General features: G+C 36.3%; 1 protein-coding gene across 3 annotated transcripts in view; it reads right to left on the reverse strand.

Annotated features, from left to right (window-relative positions):
* DACH1 (dachshund family transcription factor 1) overlaps window positions 1–25533 on the reverse strand; it is a 475499-nt gene that overhangs the window by 277457 nt on the left and 172509 nt on the right. For all 3 annotated transcript variants that reach the window (XM_061435055.1, XM_061435056.1, XM_061435057.1), the window contains exon 2: window positions 1257–1372. In XM_061435055.1, coding sequence (XP_061291039.1) covers window positions 1257–1372 — 116 coding nt within the window. The remainder of the gene's footprint in view (window positions 1–1256; window positions 1373–25533) is intronic.

Genomic DNA, 25533 nt, shown 5'->3' on the forward strand with positions numbered 1-25533 from the left:
GATGATACATGCTCTGTAATTGGGTTATTTTCAGCTATTGATTTCATTTTTCTGTTTCTCAATTTTTCACCTGCAAGCATTAGCATAAAAATATAACTCTTCATTGGAAAGTGAATCATTTACTTTTAAGAACCTTTCATATCTTACTAAAAACTGTAAATACATAAAATGAACAAATAACTTCAAATTCAACTCAGTGGATGTTTGATAAAGGTTCATAAAAGTGAACAAACTGTTCAGACACTGTCACAAAAGTAAAGGTGAGTTAAAAGAGCCATTCCTTCCAAGGAGCTTTCAATGCAGTATGGAATGTGAAATAAGACACCCGTGATTATATCACAGCCTAGAAAAAGACAAGTGTTACAATAGAAAAAGAAAACACTAACATGGGCATTCAGAGAAAAAAAATGAAGACTTTCTCCTGATCTTGCTAGATTCTCTTTACTGTTCCAGTTATTGTTAAATGACACGTATTTATATGTCTATCTCCTCAACAAACTTTCATGATGGCAAGAATAAATAAATACTATATGCTATATAATAATAATTTCATTATGACTATTAGTTTAATTTGTTCTGAGTCTGGATGAAACTTGGAAAGTGAGCAGACATGTGTGAGTAAGTAAAAGAATTAATGAACACATTCAGGTGGTGAAAATCAAATGAGCTATTTTTGCATGCAGTATATTATTAAAGTCGTTTATGACATAGCGCTTATGTGGTCAAGAGTATTCTTTTACTTGCACATTGAAAAAATTCTAATAATAAACATCTTTCAGATGCTGCTAATAGAAATAGTTTAGGAAAAAATAGGAGATATTTCTATTTGACATAGTTATGGTCTTTTGTTTGGTTGCATGTTAACCTAGTTTGGAGTTTTTATGGAATGAAATATAAGCTTAGAATCCAGAGATTTGGGTTTGACTAGCCACTGACAGTGATCAGCTGATTGACCTTGGGAAAGTCATTGATTCTCTCTGAGCTAGGGATAATAATTTGTTATTTGATATTAGCAAGAGAATTAATTAGAATAAACCCTAGAACTGTGTTCAATTAAATGTCTTTCATTTTATTTTAAATAAGGAAATGATGATAATCATAATGCAGTTTTGAAATAAATTCTCATCAGTAACATGGTCTTAGTGTGAACAAAATATAGCTGATGAGTGTAAAATCTATGTAAACACAGGTATATATGAAAGCAATGGTGTTGGCTGATTTTGAATATTTTAGGCATCAGTCAGTAGCACTCTTACCTGTTGGTGGGATTATCCCAGGAGACATAAGGCCCGGGACAGAATGTGGCATGATATGAGAGTTCTCTGGGGAGGTGACACTTTGAGTCCTCTTAGGAGGCCTTCCAGGTCTAGAACTGAAACAAACAAACAAAAAATTTTTACAATTAAGCTGTTGTCTTACACATCATTTCAAAGTTGTTTCAAGTGGTAACATGGACTGTAAATAAATTTGTTTCAAGGACGGTTGCTTTTGCAGTTAGATGTAATAGACTTCCATCACTAATTAGATTACATGCTGAATTCATTTTCTTCATTGAAGATCAGCCACTCTTGATGCATAATTCATAGCCTGCACCTCGTTACCTGCTTCTTCATATTAATATCTATACACAGTTTGAATTGCCTCGTTTGCATATGCTAAAGTTCTGCATGCAGCCTTCAGCACGAAAATTATGCACTAACTTGTAATAATTATTACAGTCAGCCTGCTATTGATTTATGAGACTTTTAAAAACCAAATATGTGTAGTACTTGTAATGAATGATATTTTAAGGTTCTTCAGGAAATTAAAAGGCAATGGCTGCCTAAGGAAATGTTCTGCTTGTTTGATTTAATACTACAGTTAGCTGGGAGGTGGAATGAAAGAGTGATTCAGACCTATAGCACATTTTTCGATGATATGTTTTATTACTTTGCACTGCTAGCCTGATATCTAGATGATAAATGACAATACATATCTAATGTGTGAAAAGGTCTTGCAATTTCTTTATTTTTTGTCATTTAAAAGATAAGTCAAGTTATCATTTAACCCTTATTCTATTTAAATGAAGAGCCCCACTAGGTTGCCTTAGTTTAAATATACTAAAAATTCTATTGGAAATGCTTAGGATTATTTGTAGGACATCATTAAGAAATGGCCAGAGTAACATCTTATATCTGACTTTAGAATAATTAAAAATCCTGTTTGTGTTTTAATAGTACTTTTTCACTTGCCTGTTTTACAAGCATAATTTTTAAAATTATCAAAGCAGAAAGTGAAAAGGATACACATATTCACCATTCTTGTATAAGGAAAACATGAAGAATATAATAGCAAGTTTTGAAGCAAACATAATTAGCATTATGTTTCCTCTGTCTGCCTCTGTATCATGACTGTTCATTTATGAAAGGCTTTTCTGTCATTTACTGGCCAATATGTGCCAAGATATATCAAAACCTCCAGATGCATCCTTCATAAGTTAACATTTCCATGTAAGCCTCAACTGAGATCCTTTGCCTTGTCAGAAGATTCAAAGATCCTATCTCTATTATTTAGTGTAAGTAATGTATGTGGTCATTTAACAAATATTGCATTTGCTCTTTTTAAAGCAGTGCACTGTGGGGGCTAATTTGGGAGAAGGAGTTCTTAGTCTTTAAGAGCTTATACTCTTGTCAAGCGGGACAAATCTGGTACATAAAGAACTAGGATGCAAATTCAAATGTGCTGTGTCCTAACCAAGTTGCAGTCTGAACACTAATGTGGAAAAGCTGGATAATGATAGATAACTCCCTGTTGGAGTTAAGATTTCATTGCCCTGGGAGATTAGAACAGAATTCTGAATGATGAGTTGGACATGGAGAGAAAAAGAACAGAAATCACACTTCAATGGGAATGTGAGAAAGGAATGGAAACCTGAAAATGTGTGAATGTACAAGATTTTTTTTCCAATAAGTTGAAACAGGTCAAATAAAATAAGTGGTAGAAATCCATACTGTAGACTTACTGCCTAGGGCCAGATCCTGGAGGACTTTGAACCAAGAGTAAGTAGATTGTGTATCTGTTTAGGCAGCTAACCAATAAGGACACTGTCCTGTGAATACTGAAACATCTCTCAGGCTACTTATTCTCTGTAATTACTCTTCATCCTCAGTTGATTCTCTAACTTATATTATGAGCCTAGAGCCTACCAACAGTGCTCTGCTAGTCTCCACTCTCCCTGAGTGATTTCTTCTATTAACATTATTGATATGATAAGGAATAACTGCTAAATCTTATCTACAGCCTGATCTTTCTCCTGGGATTCACACGGATTAATGCCTGTCTACTGGAAATCCCTGCTTATGTTCTATAATAATCTAAGATTCAGTTTGTCCAAATTTGAACTCAGCATCTTCTTCATTAAAACCTACTTTTCCTTGGTTAATCAAAATGGCACCTAATTGACTAAGCCAAAAATCCAAGACTCGGCTGTGTCTTTCCCTTCCTTGTACACTCAAATATTATCCCAATGAAGATATCTCTCTATGCCCACACCTGTATTCCAGATCAATCCCTCCTTCCTTATTTGATCTACTATCACAGCTCTTTCAAGACCTACCCTCAGCTTTGCCCCATGCTAGAGCTGAAAGTGAAGTCTAGATAACTCTCTGTACTGATTTTGGAAGGATTTTTTTTTTTTTAATCATGTTTTTCAACTGCTTAAAGGCATCAGTGACTTCCCAGGTGACACAGTGGTAAAGAATCTGCCTGCCAAAGCAGGAATCACAAAGAGACATGAGTTCAAATCCCTGGGTCAGGAAGATCCCTTGGAGTAGAAAATGGCAACCCACTCCAGTATTCTTATCTGGAAAATTCTATGGAGACAGGAGCCTGGCAAGCGACAGCCCACAGAGTCACAAAGAGTCGGGCATGACTGAGCAACTGAGCATGTACACAAAGATACCAATAGTTCCCTATAGTATTGACACTCCTTAGATGGCACCCCACTCCCGTACTCTTGCCTGGAAAATCCCATGGACAGAGGCGCCTGGTAGGCTGCAGTCCGTGGCATCGCTAGGAGCTGGGCATGACTGAGCGACTTCCCTTTCACTTTTCACATTCATGCATAGGAGAAGGAAATGGCAACCCACTCCAGTATTCTTGCCTGGAGAATCCCAGGGACGGGGGTGCCTGGTGGGCTGCCGTCTATGGGGTCGCACAGAGTTGGACACAACTGAAGCGACTTAGCAGCAGCAGCAGCAGCACTGTAACAAGGCCTTTCAATACTTAGCCCTGGTCTACATTTCCAATCTCATCCTGTTTTTCCTACATTCATTGCTCATATTTGGCCTTAATGAATTTATTATCAGTGTCCCATGTTGCTTCGATCTCCTAATATACTACCTCTATACAAGTCACTGTCTTTGTCATCTAAGACTTTTATTACTTCAACCCACCCTCAGCCCCCTTTTACTGACTAAACATTCATCATCCTTCCTACCAATGCCTTCTATTGAGTATTCCTTCTATGCACTATGATGGTTCACAGCGAATAATTCTATTTTAGCCTTTTCTGCACTAACTATAGTAATCTGCTTATTTATTTCACTCCCAAGACTGTATGGTAGAAAGTACTTTTTTGTTGTTGTTGTTAAAATACCTCAGTTAAAATAGCTCAGTGTATGTATTTAAATAAATTTTAATTCAATTCGTTAAAACTTTCACCACAATTCTTCAAATTCCTCACCAATTCCAGTAGTCTCCAAGATTCCAGGAAATGAAAAGTGAGATGCAAAAGAAATTTGGGATTCTGAGTCTAAAGATGCTAAATATCCATCTGAAGCTCAGAGAAAAATAAGTATCAAGAGAACTCAAACAAGATGCCATGAAAAAAGTGTGAAAGGAAAAGGAAGTTAAGATTTGAAAGTTTTAGTTCTTGAATTTGTTTTGCTTTTAAAGAAGATGAAACTGTTCAGCAGTACTTTATTATTCAGGCCACAGGAGCTGTCTTCACAGCCTTCACTCAGGAAGTAGAAGTCAGGCTACTAAGTAGGAACACTTTATTTCACACTGTGATTAGGAGAGACCCAGTGGGCTCTTTTCACCCTAGATAGCTCCTGCCCAATCTATCAAGTTGCCTCCAACCTCACCAATAGAGATTTACTGCTTTTAGACTGGAAGATTTAAGATATTTTAAAGCCTTCCATTAAAATGCAAATATCCTTGGTGGTGGTGACACCCTAAAACAATCTGCACACACTCTACTAGGGATGACTTTGCAATTAGGGGAGAGCAGGCAATGGCAACGCACTCCAGTACTCTTGCCTGGAAAGTCCCGTGGACAGAGAAGCCTGGTAGGCTTCAGTCTATGGGGTCACTAAGAGTCGGGCACGACTGAGTGACTTCACTTTCACTTTTCACTTTCATGCATTGGAGAAGGAAATGGCAACCCACTCCAATGTTCTTGCCTAGAGAATCCCAGGGACGTCACACAGAGTTGGACACGACTGAAGCGACCTAGCAGCAGCAGCAGCAATCTTAAGATACCTAGGTAAATAATAGGGGAAGTGGGACGAACTCCAAAGAAAGATTTCCAAGGAAAGACAGGTCATTTATCCTTTTCCCTAAGAACAAGAGGAAGCTATTCTTGGAATTATAGGAGACTTCTTGGTTGCTGGGGAAGTTAGGTTTGTTGATTAACAAGACTTTCCTCTATCCCTTATGACCTATAGTTAAGTCTCCTTATCGACAGGCTTGGTGTATTACCTTTACTGCACTCTTGATCACTAACTGCTAGAGGATTTAAGTCTAGAAAATCTAGGAAGATAACTTAATCATAAAATACTTAGATATTTAAATTACTTTCAAGAGAAATTTAAGGAACTTCCAGGAGAAACTGTGTAGTGCAGTGCTCAGAAACACGGGTTATACTCTCTGGATAGATCTCACTTTAAATAGTAGTTCCAACCTATTTATTAGAAGGTGTGACCTTGATCAAGCCACTTAACTTCTGTGAATATCTGACTAAATCAGCATTTTTTTTTAATGGGCCTGTTTGTTTTGTTAGAAATAAGTTATTCTTGGGAAGAAAAACAACAACTTCACTGAAAAGAGGAATGAAACGGTTAGCAAAGGCACTTCTTCAGGGAATGATCAATTGCTTCAACAGCAGACACCTTCAAGCCTCCTTACTACACCAGTAACCCAGCTCTACCCCCAGAGTATCAGAGCAGCTGAACTCTCTTAGTTCTAATCAAAGCAGAAGACCTCACTTAAATAAATTATTACCCTTAATAGCTTGACTGAAATCAAAATTTATGGCTTTGGTAATTGTTTTTGCCAGCTTCACACATGAGCCACGGTGCAGCCTTGAGTATTTTCACCTGCTTGCATTAAAAGAGTAGGATAATCACTAGAGATGACTGCACTTAGTATCTCACTTACCTAGGAATCCACTCAGGCTTATGGTTTCCTGCAGTTCCACGAAATCAGAAAGATTTCTTTTCCAGAGAGATCAGTGGGTGGGTGTCTCTCCTTTGTCTACATCATTAAATCAGTCTCAGGTTAATCTCTGTCTCTCCCCTAACTGTACAATGGTTACCAACTCTTCCACTTAGTGTGCTTATTCAGTATAAATATCTAACTTAACTCAAAGAGGCTAAGTCCATCAAAATACTGAGAGATATCTGAATGTTGGAGGGCACTTGACAGACTGTGCAACCCCTAACCTCCTCCACAAGCATCATCTTCTGCTAACCTCTTCAGCAGTTCTTGGGAAGTTAAGTTCAACTCTTCTCCTGGGACTGGAGCAGAGAAACCCGTGAAATCCAGAAACAGACTGTGATAGCTATAAATCGGAAAATGCAAAAGTCACTGCTTAGCAGAAATTTAGGTTCCAAATCCTACCTATTTAGAGAAAGGCAAGAAGGATGCTATTCAATCATACAATTCCTTCCTCCATGTATCTAAAGGACAGGAGCTACTGTACAACAAGCAATTGCATAGACATAAAAGTTATGAGAATAAAGACCCCCGTTTCTTTGAGACAGAATATAAAATTAAATAGCCTGTGGGATAACAATGAAGAAGAAAAATACACGGCAGCCAGTGAGCACTGATTTTAGTCTTGGGACACAACAAGCATTAGGGATAAAAGCAGCTCACTCCATTCATCAAGAAGAGTTCATTTGCCCTCTTGAATCTATTTACCCAAAAAGTACCAGTTGTGTGTTTATATTCTGCATAATTTTCTTCTATTAAGTTTCCTCAAAACCAAGCCAAAAAAAATGAGAAATGTATTCATATATATGAACTGCATATATACTAGTATTTCTGATTGGAAAGATACAATTTGCTTAATGATTTATACTCCCATTTGAATATTATGGAGTCAGAAAGAGTGATGTCTATGAGGAATGTCTGATAATATAAAGAAGTTCTTATGTTCTAAATGAAAGATACAGACTTCGATATATGGCATACTGGAGCACAAAAGAGAGAAATTAAGTAAAAAAATGCAATATATATACATAGAAAAAAAAGACTAGAAAACATACTAGACTATTTTGTACATACATATATTTTATATAAAACACACATACTATTAAGACGTTTATCACTGAATAGAGAATTCTAGTTTTTTTTATATCTGAAGGTTTTAGTTTCTCTGTCATACACATCAAAGAATTTATGGTGGACAAATCATGATCCTGGCTCATTTTGATCCTGAGGTTTACCTCTATCCATAGCAGAAACCAGGTATAATTTATCCTTTTAATCTTTCTTTTCCATCTCAATTTTAAAATATTTAATAAATTAAAATAAATTAATTTAAATTTAAAATAAAACATGATTATATGTAAAAATATTACCCTTGTGAGAACTTTTTTTTCCCATGGAAGAAAAGCTATGACCAACCTAGGCAGCATATTAAAAAGCACACACATTACTTTGCCCACAAAGGTCCATCTAGTGAAGGCTATGGTTTTTCCAGTGCTCATGTATGGATGTGAGAGTTGGATTATAAAGAAAGCTGAGCACCAAAGAATAGATGCTTTTGAACTGTGGTATTGGAGAAGACTATTGAGAGTCCCTTGGACTGCAAGGAGATCCAACCAGTCCATCCTAAAGCAGATCAGTCCTGGGTGTTCATGAAGGACTGATGCTGAAGCTGAAACTCCAATACTTTGGCCCCCTGATGTGATTAAATGATTCACTGGAAAAGACCCTGATGCTGGGAAAGATTGAAGGCAGGAGAAGGGGACAACAGAGGATGAGATGGTTGGATGACATCACCCACTCAATGGACATGAGTTTGAGTAAACTCTGGCAGTTGGTTGGACAGGGAAGCCTGGCATGATGCAGCCCATGGAGTTGCAAAGATTTGGACACGACTGAGTGACTGAACTGAACTGAACTGAGTCAGTCTTTCTTTTCCATCTCAGTTTTAAAGTATTTAATAAAAAACATGATTATATGTAAAAATATTACCCTTGTGAGAACTATAAAATTAATTTAAATAAGAAAAGCACAGATAATCATTAATATCTTGCAGATCAAATCAACTTCATGGAACAAATCCATCAAAATAAAAGAACAAAAAGAATTTCTTAAGACAAATGTATGTACATATTTCACCAAAAGTTATAGCTGATTTATAATATGCAGGTTATAAATGGATAGTTTTCTTTTAGAAAGAACTTGTTAACCTGTTAGTTGAAATTTGTTCCTTTAGTTTTGGGAAAGGCTACAATATAAATAATACAGGAAGTACATGATTAGCATAATTTTCCCATTGCATGAAGTTTTTTTCTACACCTGGCAAAATTTTGAAAGATACATTACTTTTGTGCAATAATGGCAAATTTGAGCACTTTCTCAAATTTGTTTAGACATCTTTTCGTATTTTCTGTGTAGCTGTGTGTCCCAGCCATGTGTATTTCTCAGTACAAATGGACTATAAACTAACACTATAAAGAGATGATTTTCCACCGTCACCAAAATACCTATTTCTATGGGGCAGGCACTTAAAATATCACCAGCTGGACACCTGGAAAGCATCCTCAGATTAGTGACTCATACACCTAAAACATACAACATTCCTTTAACTCTTTACATGGTACGTGTTATAGACTGAATTTTATTCCCTCTAAATTCTTACACTGAAACCCTAACCCCAATGTGACAATACTTGAAGGTGGGGCCTTTGGTAGAAATTAGGTTTCGGGCTGCCGTCTATGGGGTCGCACAGAGTCGGACACGACTGAAGTGACTTGGCAGCAGCAGGGAGGCCTCATCATGGGATTAGTGCTCTTAAAAAAGAGACACCAAGGAGCTTGCTTGCTCTCTCTCTCAGCCACATGGGGAAATAGTGAGAAGGCAGTTGTCTACAACCCATGTCTACAGCCTCACTCAACATGACCGAGCAAGCACCCTGAACTCTGACTGTCAGCCTCCAGAACTTTGAGAAGATGAATTTCTGTTGTTTAAACTACCCAGTTTATGCTATTCTGTTTGGCAACCTGAGCAAGACTAAGACAGTAGATAATTCTACACATTAACTGAATAAATACATATGCAAATAAACAAAATAAAATTTCCTGTGAAAAAGAACTAAAAATAAATTTTTAAAAAGGTTCTGTTTTGTTTTTAAGCTATTTTTAAGCATTTGCGTATTGTGTTCCCATTTAATTGCAGCCCAAAATTCTAAAGAGAGGCCCTGTTTGACAGGTTACATACTTGGGAAAATCTAGCCCATTTTCTGCTCAAATAAATTTGGTAAACACTCGGTTAAACTTAGTAGACATACATATATTTTGTCGAAAAACTTCACAGAATCCCACAGCTTTTAATATTTTTGTTTTGTGGAATAATTTCTCAAAACTTTCACTATGCTAAAATATACTCTAAATCTCCAAATGAGGTATTATAAAATAGGCATTTACTAAATTTTACCACGAAACCTGTTATTTTCAACGAGTCTGCTTCGAGACTTGTACTCTAAAGAAATATGTTCTTCCCAACAGTATGCTTATCTTCAAAGTATAAAAATTTTTCATCATTCAACATCACCAAACTATTTTCTGCGTCACAGGTCATATGACAATTGTCACCGGGATAAGGAAAGCAGCAATTCACATATTCTATGAAGTTGATATGAGTTGATAATTACTCAAAACACAAGGTTAACATGAGTAAATTGAAATCATTACAAAGAGAAAGTGAATAATAGTTGAAATTAGCTACTTGATGAGGAGGAAAAATTGTTGACTCTGACTTCAAACCTCACACTATCCAGACTTCAGTACTACAGGAAAGGTATTTAATATAAATCTTGTTTCAAAGGACATTGGCAAAATATCTGAAGTCCCAGCTCAGTGCTTAGTCATGTCTGACCCTTTGAAATACCATGGAGTGCAGTCTGCCAGGCTCTTCTGTCCATGGGATTCTCCAGGCCAGAATACTGAAGTGGGTTGCCACACCCTCCTCTAGGGGATCTGTGCAACCCAGGAATCAAACTCAGGTCTCCCGCATTTTGGGCAGATTCTTTACCATCTGAGCCACCAGAGAAGTACAAGAATGCTGGACTGGGTAGCCTATCCCTTCTCCAGGGGATCTTCCCATCCCAGGAATCAAACTGGAGTCTCCTGCATTGCAAACAGATTCTTTACCAGCTGAGCTACCATAGTGCATAGAAATTACCTCAAAATAAGAGTTAAAACATATTGGAATGTGGCTAAGCTCTGCTTATGCATTTGTATATTGTGTTTACAATTAATTACAGTCCCAAATACTAAAGAGAGCCCTTATTTGACAGATTATATATTTGGGAAAATCTAGTCCCTGAATTTTTAAGTCCCCTCCCTCCCTTTTATAGAATCTATCTGTGAGAACCACATTAAGAAGATTCTTCACAATCCATGAAATACACTAACTATATTAATATTAGAGTTAATATATTCCTCACAGATGTCTTACCTTAGTGAATATACTTTTTGATAAAGTTTTTATAAAATCAGAAGCCTAGTATTCTCTTCTCAATTTGGATTCTTTATTGACATCAAAGGTACATGACAGTTTATGAAGTATATCTATTGATGTATCATAAAAGCATATTCATATACTTTAAATGTTTTATTCACTAAAGACTAAATTAATTTAATTAAGTTTTAATAAAGAATATAAAAATTTAATACTATTTATTTTTACCTTTCCATAGCATACATTAAACATTGACATACATGATATTTCTTCCAAAGAGGATACTGTGTGTAAATTGCATTTAATGACATGCTTTTCTAGAGACTTAAATATTTTTAACCTTTTAATCACCTTATAATTTTCTCTTCTTCCCACAAGCTTTCCAAGCACAGATAAGTCTACCCACCACACATCTGTTTCAAAATTGTCTGCAAAGAATGACTAACATCCCATAAGGGACAAATCCCAAAATAATGAGAAACATTATAAATGGTTTTCTTAAAATCTGGGGACCAGTTATTACTTTATTGGCCTCTGTCTCACAGTTTCTGTCATACTTCAAAACCATATTCTATAAAATTTAATATTAAAAAATATTCCAACTAAGATATTCAAAATTGAACACAGTCTTTTATTCAATCTATGGATTCCATCATCACAAAGAAAAAACTTTCGTTACTATCATTTTCCAGTTTGAATTTCAAATGACTAGATCCTCTTTGCAACTGCTGTTGCTTATATTTTGTACGAACCAGAAACAACATAATTAGTCTTTTGTCTCACTGCCACATGCCATAATTGTACTTGCACATGTTCAGTGGCTTTGTTTTTGTAGATCACCTTGAATTTGGCCCCAAGATATGTCCACAGTTTCAACCTCAAAATAATATCCAACTTTCCTCTATAGGAGATCCCATTTTCAACACTCTGAATACCTCCTTCTCAAATGCTTTCATTTATATTGGAATCGTAAATAAAACAATGGGGTTTCCCAGCAGGTTCAGTGGTACAGACTGCACCTGCCAATGCAGAAGTGATGTAGAAAGTGAAATATCAATACAACAAAGTAGATGGTCTTACTCAATATGCCACACATAAAAGCGGGGTTGTTGGGGGAAAGGAAGAATAGGCGAAGCACACAAGATATTTAGGGCAGTGAAAATACTCTGTGTGATGAAACAGTGGTAAATACATGTCATTATACATTTGTCCAAACCCATAGAGTATATGCTAGTAAAGTAATGCTCATCAAGGCTGTATATTGTCACTGTGCTTATTTAACTTAAATGCAGAGTACATCATGAGAAACACTGGGCTGGAGGAAGCACAAGCTGGAATCAAGATTGCCAGGAGAAATATCAATAACCTCAGATATGCAGATGACACCACCCTTTTGTCAGAAAGTGAAGAAGAACTAAAGAGCCTCTTGATGAAAGTGAAAGAGGAGAGTTAAAAAGTTGGCTTAAAGCTCAACTTTCAGAAAACAAAGATCATGGCATCTGGTCCCATCACTTCATGGGAAATAGATGGGGAAACAGTGGAAACAGTGTCAGGCTTTATTTTTCTGGGCTCCAAAATCACTGCAGATGGTGATTGCAGCCATGAAATTAAAAGACGCTTACTCCTTGGAAGGAAAGTTATGATCAACCTAGATGGCATATTCAAAAGCAGTGACATTACTTTGCCAACAATGGTCCGTCTAGTCGAGGCTATGGTTTTTCCTGTGGTCATGTATGGATGTGAGAGTTGGACGGTGAAGAAAGCTGAGCGCCGAAGAAATGATGCTTTTGAACTGTGTTGGAGAAGACTGTTGAGAGTCCCTTGGACTGCAAGGAGATTCAACCAGTCCATTCTAAAGGAGATCTGTCCTGGGTGTTCTTTGGAAGGAATGATGCTGAAGCTGAAACTTCAATACTTTGGCTACCTCATCCAAATAGTTGACTCATTGGAAAAAATCCCTCTGATGCTGGGAGGGATTGGGGGCAGGAGGAGAAGGGGATAACAGAGTATGAGATAGTTGGATGGCATCACCTACTCAATGGACATGGGTTTGGTTAGACTCCATCAGTTGGTGATGGACAGGGCGGCCTGGCATTCTGTGGTTCATGGGGTCGCAAAGCGTCGGACACAATTGAGTGACTGAACTGAACTGAACTGATGCTAGGAAAGACTGAAGGCAGGAGAAGAAGGGGATGATAGAGGATGAGGTGCTTCAATGGCATCACTGACTCGATGGAAATGAGTTTGAGCAAGCTCTGGGAGTTGGTGATGGACAGGGAAGTGTGGCATGCTGCAATCCATGGGGTCACAAAGAGTCAGACACACTGAGCGACTGAATTAACTGACTGGTGGAGTATACAACACCAAGACTGAACACTAATGTAAATGTTGGACTTTGACTGATTATGACTTGTCAATGTAAGTTCATCAGTTGTAACAAATATACCACTCTGGTGGAGTGTGTTAATAAAGTGGGAACCTATGCATGTGTAGGAGCAGGGACTATATGGAAATTCTCTGTATCTTTTCCTCAATTTTGCTGTGAACCAAAACGGCCTAAAAAAAAAAAAAGTCTTAAAAAATAAATAAGACTTGTGAACTAAGGCAATCTAGTCCAGAAGCCATGACCTGAGCATCATGCAATCTGTCTCTCTGTTCCATATCGGTTGTTTAATTTAGTCAACAAAAAAATGTTAATGTGCCTGACCTTTCAATGTGTGCAGGAAATACTAGTATGATATTGCCCCTGACTTCAAGTAGATTGTCATTTATTGGTGGAAACAGATACATATATAGCGTTGCAGCAAATTTTATTAAACACTGTGGTAAATGTTTGAAAGGATTGTTCTGAGAACACCATGGTGGGGATTTCTCAGGAAATGTGAAGTGTGAACAGAAATTAATCAACTGAAGAAGAAGAGGGGTTGCTAGTAAGGAAAGAACATAGAGACACAACCTCACCTTACTTACACATGCACTTCTGTAATGAAACTGAATTACTCAAACTCATGCTCATCTTTCCTTACTTAGAATGGTTAGTATCACACAGTCTCGTACATGATGATTTTCAAATAGTTTCATAGGTCATGGCTAATCTCTCCATATTGCCTCCATTCTTCTGACCTTGAGAAAAAATGTTAGATGTGATAGGTTCTGATTTTTGATTAATGTCTTTGGGACATTATGATTCATTTAATTAATTTATTTTTTAAGTTAAAAATCTACGAGATTCAGTCTTTTGCTTTTTTACAGTATTTTTATAGTCTTTTCCATTATGATTTATCCCAGGAGACTAGATATAGTTCTCTGTGATATATAGTAAGACTTTGCTGCTTATCCTGTCTTAAATGTAATTGTTTACATCTACTAGCCCCAAACTCCCAGCCAATCCTTCTCCCTTCCTCCTCTCCCTTCAGTTCAGTCACTCAGTCGTGTCCGACTCTTTGCGACCCATGAATCGAAGCACGCCAGGCCTCACTGCCCATCACCAACTCCCGGAGTTCACCCAGACTCACGTCCATCGAGTCAGTGATGCCATCCAGCCATCTCATCCACTGTCGTCCCCTTCTCCTCCTGCCCCCAATCCCTCCCAGCATCAGGGTCTTTTCCAATGAGTCAACTCTTTGCATAAGGTGGCCAAAGTACTGGAGTTTCAGCTTTAGCATCATTCCTTCCAAAGAAATCCCAGGGCTGATCTCCTTCAGAATGGACTGGTTGGATTTTGTTTTCTATGTTTTTTGTGATGTTTTATATTAGAGGAATTAAAAAGGAGCCCAATTTGGCATTATATAATTAACTCTGTAGATAAAACCTTCCTCCAACCAGCAACTAATCCATGTCCTTTCAAAATTTTACTTTAAAAGGGGTTTATATCCATAACAGTGAAATTCATTAATGACTCAACTGAGTATTATTTCATTTTTCTATAATATTTATAATTTTAACCAAAGTTACCACTATATCTTTCTAATATAGAAGATGAAAATATTTTGTAAAAAAATTATTGCTAGCCAACAATAAGAAAGGACAAATCTATAGGAAGTGCCACATCAATCATGATGTTCTAAAGCAGTAACAGCTATAAATTTCTAGCAAAGTACATGTACACACACAAACACACGACATGTGCTGTAAGCATTTTCACACATAAGTCACAAAAGTAGAAACAACAGTTTCATTCATGTTAAACTCTTGATCTTTTGAGATGCAACTTCAAATGAGAGTTAAAAGCAGAACTGATTAATTCAGAACTCAGAAAATTTTGTCTTCCTCCCTGTGAATGCAGAGGTAAGATGCCTGACTTAACCTGAAATGTGTATTTTCACCCCTCACTGACAAGTTATTTGTTTGCTACCTCTGGAGAAAATGGACATAACTAATGTATTTGAGAGATCTGTTAGAAAAAATAATACATCCTCCATTCCCCTCTGCTGTGTAATGCATGGGGAGCTGTCAAGATACATAGTCATAAAGTATAGAGATTCAGATAACAACCCAGAATTCAGAGACCTCGGACAAATTTTGATACTCCCAGGAGCGTTTTAGGCCTATGAACTAATGAAAGGATTATATTAAGATAGACAAAGTATGCTGTTTCCAGCCTGCAGAGATGTAATAACATGCTTAATTTGTTACCTGACATAGATATTACATAACCACCAAACATTGCTATTAGTATGATTTACTTCCATTGAATTCTATTTAATACTTTAAAAAGTATTTTCTTCAATGAAGGGCCCTTTAATATGAATGTTAAATATTATAAAAAATTAGGATGTAAGCTGCCTGCACTTCAGAGTTGAAGAAGAAGTTGGCAAATGTCTTTTGAAGCTTGAATAGACATTGTTTTGTCATGGGATTCTTTCCCATGGAATATTGTGCAGAGGCAGCTCTTAAAATCCCAATCATTATGCTAATTTCTATGTTCTCTTACTTATTTATTCAATCTCAAATCGTAATCTAAAATACTTAAAATTTCTGTTTAATAGTGTTATTTAAATTGACTAAATAATACTAATTTACATTTAAAGCTTGCATATTTATGTGCACCAGGAATTCTTTTGAGCACTTTTAAGGACTAACTTTGTGAGATGGAAACATTATTTTCATTTTACAAATATAAAAACTGAGACAAAGATATGTAGAAATACAGTGTACTACAAATGAAAGTATAGACTTTCTTACTAATTAGTTCAAATGGAAAAACTTTCTTGATTAATTCTTAGGCCTGACATTTTATTATACAGCAGTCTATTACAATTTGATTTTTAAAGCAAAGATAGAATTCCATATTTTAGTCTATTTCTTTATCCTTCTATTTGTTAGATGACTGATATTTCAAATTTTGTCTCAATTTTGTGGTCATAAAACCATCTTAAAGTCCGTGTCTACAAATGTGATGTCTTACTCAATGTGTTTCTTCCTTCTCATGTTATTAAAGCCTACAAACACATTCTAGGTAGGCTCTGGGTGCATAGTAGATGCCAAGACAGAGAAAAGGATACCAAAATACAACCCTTTATCAAAGAAGAGCTCCTTATTTTTGTAGAATATACAGTTTTTTAAAGAAATCAAGTTTCAAGTGATATTGTTAAAGAGTGTAAATTTTCAGATAATATAACGAAGGAAGTAGCATTTGCGGTAAAACATGAAACATGAAAGTGATTTGGATTGGAGGAGATCAGGTGAGAAGAAGCTGTTGAAGGTTTTCAAATGGCAAAGTCAAGAGCTTCAAGGCAAAAAAAGTACATGAAGCATAGGGAATAGTGGGTGGGCTAAGGACTTAAAGAATGTTCTATCTGCACAGTATTTCTAGGCAATTTTGATGAATTTAGTAGGTTTCACTAGACCATTCAAGTATGACCTAAATCAAATCCCTTACGACTATACAGTGGAAGTGAGAAATAGACTCAAGGGATTAGATCTGATAAACAGAATCCCTGAAGCACTATGGACAGAGGTTCCTGACATTGTACAGGAGACAGGGATCAAGACCATCCTCAAGGAAAAGAAATGTAAAAAAGCAAAATGGCTGTCTGAGGAGGCCTTAAAAATAGCTGAGAAAAGAAGAGAAGTTAAACATAAAGGAGAAAAGAAAAGATATACCCATTTGAATGCAGAGTTCTAAAGAATAACAAAGAGATAAAAAAGCCTTCCTCAGTGATCAGTGGAAATAGAGGAAAACAATAGAATGGGAAGGACTAGAGATCTCTTCAAGAAAATTAGAGACACCAAGGGAATATTTCATGCAAAGATGGGCACAATAAAGGACAGAAATGGTATGGACCTAACAGAAGCAGAAGATATTAAGAAGAGATGGCAAGAATACACAGAAGAACTGTACAAAAAAGATCTTCACAACCCAGATAATCATGATGGTACGATCACTCACCTAGAGCCAGACATCCTGGAATGTGAAGTCAAGTGGGCCTTAGGCAGCATCATTACGAACAAAGCTAGTGGAGGTGATGGAATTCCAGTTGAGCTATTTCAAATCCTTAAAGATGATGCTGTGGAAAATGCTGCACTCAATATGCCAGCAAATTTGGAAAATTCAGCAGTGGACACAGGACTGGAAAAGGACAGTTTTCATTCCAATCCCAAAGAAAGGCAATGCCAAAGAATGCTTGAACTACTACACAATTGCACTCATCTCACACGATAGCAAAGCAATGCTCAAAATTCTCCAAACCAGGCTTCAACAGTACTTGAAGTGTGAATTTCCAGATGTTCAAGCTGGATTTAGAAAAGGTAGAGGAACCAGAGATCAAATTGCCAACATCCACTGGATGATCAAAAAAGCAAGAAAAAGATCTACTTCTGCTTTATTGTCTATGCCAAAGCTTTTGACTGTGTGGATAACCAAAAACTGTGAAAAATTCTGAAAGAGAGGGGAATACCAGACCACCTGACCTGCATCTTGATAAATCTGTGTTCAGGTCAGGAAGCAACAGTTAGAACTGGACATGCAACCACAGACTGGTTTCAAACAGGGAAAGGAGTACGTCAAGATTGTATATTGTCACCCTGCTTATTTAACTTATATGCAGAGTACATCATGAGAAATGCTGGGCTGGAGGAACCAAAAGCTGGAATCAAGATTGCCAAGAGAAATATCAATAACCTCAGATATGTGGATGATACCACCCTTATGGCAGAAAGTGAAGAAGAATTAAGAGCCTCTTGATGAAAGTGAAAGAGGAGAATGTAAAATTTGGGTTAAAACTCAACATTCAGAAAACTAAGATCATGGCATCTGGTCCCATCACTTTATGGCAAATAGATGGGGAAACAGTGGAAATATTGACAGATTTTATTTTATTTTCAGCTCCAAAATCCCTTTAGATGGTGACTGCAGCTATGAAATTAAAAGATGCTTACTCCTTGGAAGAATAGTTATGACCAGCATAGACAGCTTATTAAAAAGCAGAGACATTACTTTGCCAACAAAGGTCCATCTAGTCAAAGCTATGGTTTTTCCAGCAGTCATGTATGGAAGTGAGAGTTTGACTATAAAGCTGCTGCTGCTACTGCTGCTAAGTCGCTTCAGTCGTGTCCGACTCTGTGAGACCCCATGGACTGCAGCCTACCAGGCTTCTCCATCCATGGGATTCTCCAGGCAAGAACACTGAAGTGGGTTGCCATTTCCTTCTCCAATGCATGAAGGTGGAAAGTGAAAGTGAAGTCGCTCAGTCATGTCTGACTCTTAGCGACCCCCTGGACTGCAGCCTGCCATGCTCCTCCATCCATGGGATTTTCTGGGCAACAGTACTGGAGTGGGTGCCATTGCCTTCTCCCAAAGAAAGCTGAGTGCCGAATAATTGATGCTTTTAAACTATGATGTTGAAGAAGACTCTTGAGAGTCCTTTGGACTGCAATGAGATCAAGCCAGTCCATCCTAAGGGAGATCAGTCCTGAATATTCATTGGAAGGACTGATGTTAAAGCTGAAACTCCAATACTTTGGCCACCTGATGTGAAGAACTGACTCATTTGAAGACCCTGACACTGGGAAATATTGAAGGTGGGAGGAAAAGGAGATGACAGAGGATGAGATGGTTGGATGCCATCACCTATTTGATGGACACGAGTTTGAGTAAACCCTGGGAGCTGGTGATGGATATGGAGTCCTGGCATGCTGCAGCCCATTGGATTGCAGAGTCAGACACCGATGAGCAACTGAACTGAACTGAAGTAGCTTTCTTATGTTTTCTACAGTCCCAGGTATACAGTAAGGCCTTTGAGCAACCCCCATTTTCCATACAGAGGGTAGCTAATAGTGTGTGTTCAGCAGAGATAACTAATCCAAACAAAAAACATGGGTAAGCTTGATAACTGAAAATCACGTTGTAGAAGGCCAGGTAAATACTGAGTGTCTAAAATGGGACAGTGATGAGAGGAAATGTATGATCTATTATTTATAATATTCATAGTTGAGTGATAGTTCATGAATTATAATGGCTCACAATTTTGTAGATTTTCAAGAGAGAAAGTGAAAGCTTAGTTTGCTGCTACTGACAAGAAAGATTTTTTTCTATCTAATAGTAATTTAATGTATTATGTGATTGTCATTATGCTAAGCACTTTGACATACATTATATGATTTCATGAACACATTAACTCTATCAGATAAATATTATTATAATGACTCTTTTACATATGGATGGAATGTTATAGGATGGAGACTAAGTAACTTAAAGGGTCACAGATTCAGATAATAGAACCACATCTGACTGAGCCAAAGTCCACTCTGAATTGCCATGCTGATTATAAAAATGTTTACACATTGAAGAAATTTTCATTAGAAGTAAATATCCATTTTTAGATGATTTTTGAAATTTAGTTTCAAGGCTGTATTTCTAGCCTACAGTCATTATTTTGAAATGGATACTATTTTGAGAGGCTGCCTCCACACTTTTGCGCTTGCTATTGCTAGGCACGCATACAACATGGCACCAGGCTCATTCAATTGTTCACCTCCAGTACTCTGATGTGTATTATCTAGAAACACTAGAAACTTACTTGTTTATTAGTAATTATCTATCCAGATACCCTGGACAAGGATATTTGAATGACTTCTGTTTACTGGTATACACCCAGAATATAGAAACCAGGTCTGGCATAAAGTCAGGACTCAATAAATATCTATTAAATGAAAATAAATGAATGAATGAATGAATGCATGGAGGAAATAAAAAACAGATGCTTATTGCTGATCTATGGCCATTGAAATCTACACTATCTTAGTAGCTATTAAGCTATTTAAGCCTGAGAGTCTGAGGCTACTGCATGTCAGATTGTTTTCTATGGTGTCAATTTGATAATGATGATAAAGTTGAAGGCTGCTGAGTTATTGACCTCTTAGCATTATCCCACCTACAACTGAATATGCTGAATCAGACTTAACTCTTCAAAATGAAGTGGCTGGAACGATAATACACCATATATTTTTAAGTGGATGGCAATCTGTGAATCTTGAAATCATCAACCAAGATATTTCACTTTCAAATATGTTTATATTTGAATTTGGTTTAAAAAAGCTAGATTTATATACTTGAACATTTATTTCACACTTTCATAATAAGGTGTATATTTCTAATCATTTAATTTAATCGATGCTTCTAACTCATCAAAAATAAACCGTCTTTGGATTAAACTTTATGTTCACAAATTCTACCTTACATATACCTGGTTATGTATGGAAGTCCCAAATTATTTCATTTCAATAAATTAAAAGGCTAAATTACATAAAGCATGGTGTCAAAGCAATTCACTAATTATTTGAAAAGTTCAGATAGATCTTCTTTTATGCAATGAAAGAAGAAGATTAAGTAATTAAATGCTTAAAAATGGTGAAAAACTAAAAAAAAAACAAAACCCTATCCTTGAGATAAGATAGGAATTTATAAACATGGCGTTAGTGCTAGAAACTATTTTCTAAAAAGACTGATAGAATTATCTTTGCAGAAATTAAAAACATATTTAGGAAAATTAAAGTTGAAAGTTAAGTAACAAAAAGGAAAATATATAAATCAAAGGTTAAGTGTTATTGCTCTTAGTTTACAAACAATGAAGAATCCAATATTAAATGGCAAAAAAAAAAAAATGAACAGGACAAAAAGATTTTAAATAATAATAAATTAATTAACTTATAAAAATAAGCAACCTCACTAGTAAATAAGGAATTAAAGATCAAATCAAATATAGACTATTACATACATCACATGTGCAGAGCTAAAAAAATACTGGTACAGGCAAATTCTTTACCAGCTGAGCCAATAGGGAAGCCCAAGAATACTGGAGTGGGTAGCTTATCCCTTCTCCAGTTGATCTTCTGGACCCTGAAATTGAACCAGAGTCCCCTGAATTGCAGACGGATTCTTACCAACTGAGCAATGAGAGAAGACCATACTTCTCCTATACTGGTAGAAGCATGTATTCTGCATAATATTAATCAGAGTCCATTTTGTATAATGTATCAAAGTTTAAAATATAAAACATTTTATACCAATACTTTCAAAGTGAAAAATCTAAGAATTCATCCTGAGAAACACTACACAAATATAAAACTGTAGATTCATATAAATGCATTGAGTTGAATAAATTACAATGTATCCTAAACTGAAACTTTAATAGGGTCATTAAAATTATACATATTAGAAAGCTAGATAAAAGAATCCAGAAACATATCTACCATAAAGTTCATGTTTTAAAACATATTACATTACATTATGATCATATTTTATACAAGCTGATTTTCTTTTCATATGTGATCACATATTATCTTTGATTACTTATTTTTTTTGAAATTTTCTAAACATTTGGTAATGAAGATTTTTTTTTAATCAGAGAAGCAATGATACAGAGCATCTAGTGGTACAGATGAATCCAGTGGTACTGAAAAAATAGATTATTTTTCAAACACCAGGAAAAACAAACATGCAACTCTCTGAATATGTTATAATAAAAATCATACACTTACAGAAGAGTAATTTATTTTAGAAGCATTAATATGAAGAAAAAATAAATTATTAAAACTAGGTCCTTAAATTGTGTGCATATTAAGAGCATAATATCTAGACTTTATTGCGAAGAACTTATAACTTGGCTATTTCCTTTCCACAAGTTGGAAAACTTAGGACAAGTTCAGCCTCCAAAAGTCTTATATATTAAGAGGAGCTGCAAATACAAGGAGACATTTTTGCCAGAAAATTTTATATCAAATATTTAAAGAAAAGTACCATAAAAAGTGAATGTTACGGCGATTGTTAACTACATAAAAACTCTCACCTTTATATCTCAAAGTGATTAATTTTTGAACTACATTTTAGTGTTTAATAATATTTAATTACTGTGTAAATAACATTTAGCATGATATTTCTGAAAACTAGCTTTCCATCTTTTTGAAACACAGTGCTTTTTGAGACTTCAATAATGAATTTTATTAAATCTCAAAGCCTCCTTGTTTGAGTGAGAAAAAAATAGTACCTCTTCCTAAAACATATGGCCTCTTTTATGTATATGCTCTCTGCATTTGTTGGGTTCAATGACAGGGTTTACTATACCTGAATGGGGGTTGTCTGGTGAATAGTTTATAAGCAGAGAATTTTTTGGTGCCTACGACGTCAATGTTAATGGTATGATAATAGACAACAGTAGAATTTTTCTATAGAAGTTATTTTGAATCAACACAGGAATTTATCTTGTTTTCAACCTTCACACAAAACTCTTCTTCATGAGGTTTCAAGAAATATTTGAACAGAATGCCAAAAGTTTCTATCAGTTCTTCAGTTAAATTTTAGTCAAATATATAAAACTGCTATGACTTCATTTTATGTCAAAATGTTTATTGATTAGCATCAAACTTTTTTCAAGTAATGCTTCTTATTTGGATACATTCCTGAATTTGTACTGCTAAAAAATGGTTGATTGCATGGTTAGTTTTAATTGCGTATTTTCAGTTATATTTTCTGGTCCCTATTTGCTTTACCTTCTAGACTAATGGTGGAGAAGGCAACGGGCACCCCACTTCAGTACTCCTGCCTGGAAAATCCCATGGACCGAGGAGGCTGGTAGGCTGCAATCCGTGGGGTCGCTGAGTCGGACACGACTGAACGACTTCACTTTCACTTTTCACGTTCGTGCCTTGAAAAAGGAAATGGCAACCCACTCCAGTGTTCTTGCCTGGAGAATCCCAGGGACTGGGGAGCCTGGTGGGCTGCCGTCTATGGCGTCGACCAGAGTCGGACACGACTGAAGCAACTTAGCAGCAGCAGTGACTTAGCAGCAGCAGCGGCAGCGGCAGCAACTAGACTAATGGACTCAGACATTCCATGTAAAACACACGTGCATGTTTATGTACGTACACACACACACACACACACACAGAGCTTGGATACATGCTGGCAGTCTCCTCACATGCTGAAGCCAGTGGATATGCCAAACGAATAGAGAAAAGGAAAACAGAAAAGACAAACACCAAAAAAAAAAAAAGATCTTAGTAAACTAGGAGACATTCCTGCTGTTCAGGAGCAACTTCAGGAATATTTAGTGAGAAATGAACAATCTTAATTTGCATGATTAAATTTAAGGAAATGCCACAGAGTAGGTTAGAACCCTGGGACTAGCTAGACTAGCCTTGTATGCATGAATATACTAATATTCTAATATTGTGGAAAGGAAGACGTCTTTCCTTTCCTCTCTTTGGAACTAGAATAAATAATACAAACTTCATATTTGAAAATGACAATTAAGTTGAGTTTGGTGTTTCCAAACTTTTCACATCTCTCACCCCATCTTAGCTTTTAATTGGTTAAAAGACAATTTCAAAGTAAATTAATTTTTTAATAAGTTAAAAGTAAAATCCATTGATTTTAAATTAACTGGAGTTAATTTAAAGGCTCCTAAATTTTAACTTTAACTAGTAAATTATTTTCCAGTAACTTTTTCCTAAATTATAGATTCAAAATACAAAACCAGGCCTTGACCTAAAATCTAAAATCAAACTTGCTAATAAGCCTTTACCAGCTCTCTCCTTGATCTTAAAGCATGTCAGTCGTCAGTCAGTAAGTTCAGTCGCTCAGTCGTGTCTGACTCTTTTGCGACCCCATGAATCTCAGCACGCCAGGCCTCCCTGCCCATCACCAACTCCCAGAGTTCACTCAGACTCACGTCCATCGAGTCGGTGATACCATCAGCCATCTCATCCTCTGTCATCCCCTCTTCCTCCTGCCCTCAATCCCTCCCAACATCAGAGTCTTTTCCAATGAGTCAACTCTTCGCATCAGGTGGCCAAAGCACTGGAGTTTCAGCTTTAGCATCATTCCTTCCAAAGAAATCCCAGGGCTGATCTTCAGAATGGACTGGTTGGATCTCCTTGCGGTCCAAGGGACTCTCAAGTCCAAGGGACTCTCAAGAGTCTTCTCCAACACCACAGTTCAAAAGCATCAATTCTTTGGCACTCAGCCTTCTTCACAGTCCAACTCTCACATCCATACATGACCACTGCAAAAACCATAGCCTTGACTAGACGGACCTTTGTTGGCAAAGTAATGTCTCTGCTTTTGAATATGCTATCTAGGTTGGTCATAACTTTCCTTCCAAGGAGTAAGCGTCTTTTAATTTCATGGCTGCAGTCACCATCTGCAGTGATTTTGGAGCCCCCCAAAATAAAGTCTGACACTGTTTCCACTGTTTCCCCATCTATTTCCCATGAAGTGATGGGACCAGATGCCATGATCTTTGTTTTCGTAGTAGATGTTAATAATTTGAAGAACGACTGATGCATATGTACATGCAAAAATGGGATGTACCCAAAAAGCTATTAACTGGCATGAAAGACAGCAGTGCTATTTCACAGTAACACAGATTCATGTAAGTATTTTTTTCCCATGAATGGTTATATATATATAGAGGAATGTATATGAAATCAATAAACATGATGCTTTTTAAATTACTACATAATCAAGATATTTTCATAGGTATGCATATATTTAAACATGAGATTTAATAATTCAATATAATTATTACATTTATAATTATGGCATGTAACTATAGACACAGTTGCTTTCCCCAAATGATCCCACTTACTTATCACATGGTCTTCCCAGGATATAATGATGCATATCATTCTGTATCCTAGAGCAAAAGCTTATCTATTTGATAAGTGTTGGTTCAGATATATGTGAAATCACTTATACATCAAAGCACAGAATCCAGAAAGATCAAATATAAAAGAAAATCAGAAATAGTGATAGAATGAAAGGGGTATTGATGTGTGGTAGTTAAGGGAGTAACTAGGGTTTGGAGAAGAAATTGAAGATACATAGCATAAAAATGAAATAGAAATAAAAAGAAATAAAATTTTAGTGAGGTATAAAGATAAAAGTAAAAATCAGAAGGGCTCCTGTGTGAGATGATGAAGTGTAGATAGGGAAAGAGGATGTTATAGTAATCCAAAGAGGAGAGTATAAGGAAAAATTCAAATTTCGTAATAAGCTGTGAATGTTTGTTCATTTCTTGCTGTTTTATAGTGTTTGAAGAATGGGAGCCTAAATCCCCAGTTTACTGCTCTCCACAA

This window comes from Bos javanicus, chromosome 12, assembly GCF_032452875.1.
Source record: "Bos javanicus breed banteng chromosome 12, ARS-OSU_banteng_1.0, whole genome shotgun sequence".
NCBI lineage: Eukaryota > Metazoa > Chordata > Mammalia > Artiodactyla > Bovidae > Bos > Bos javanicus.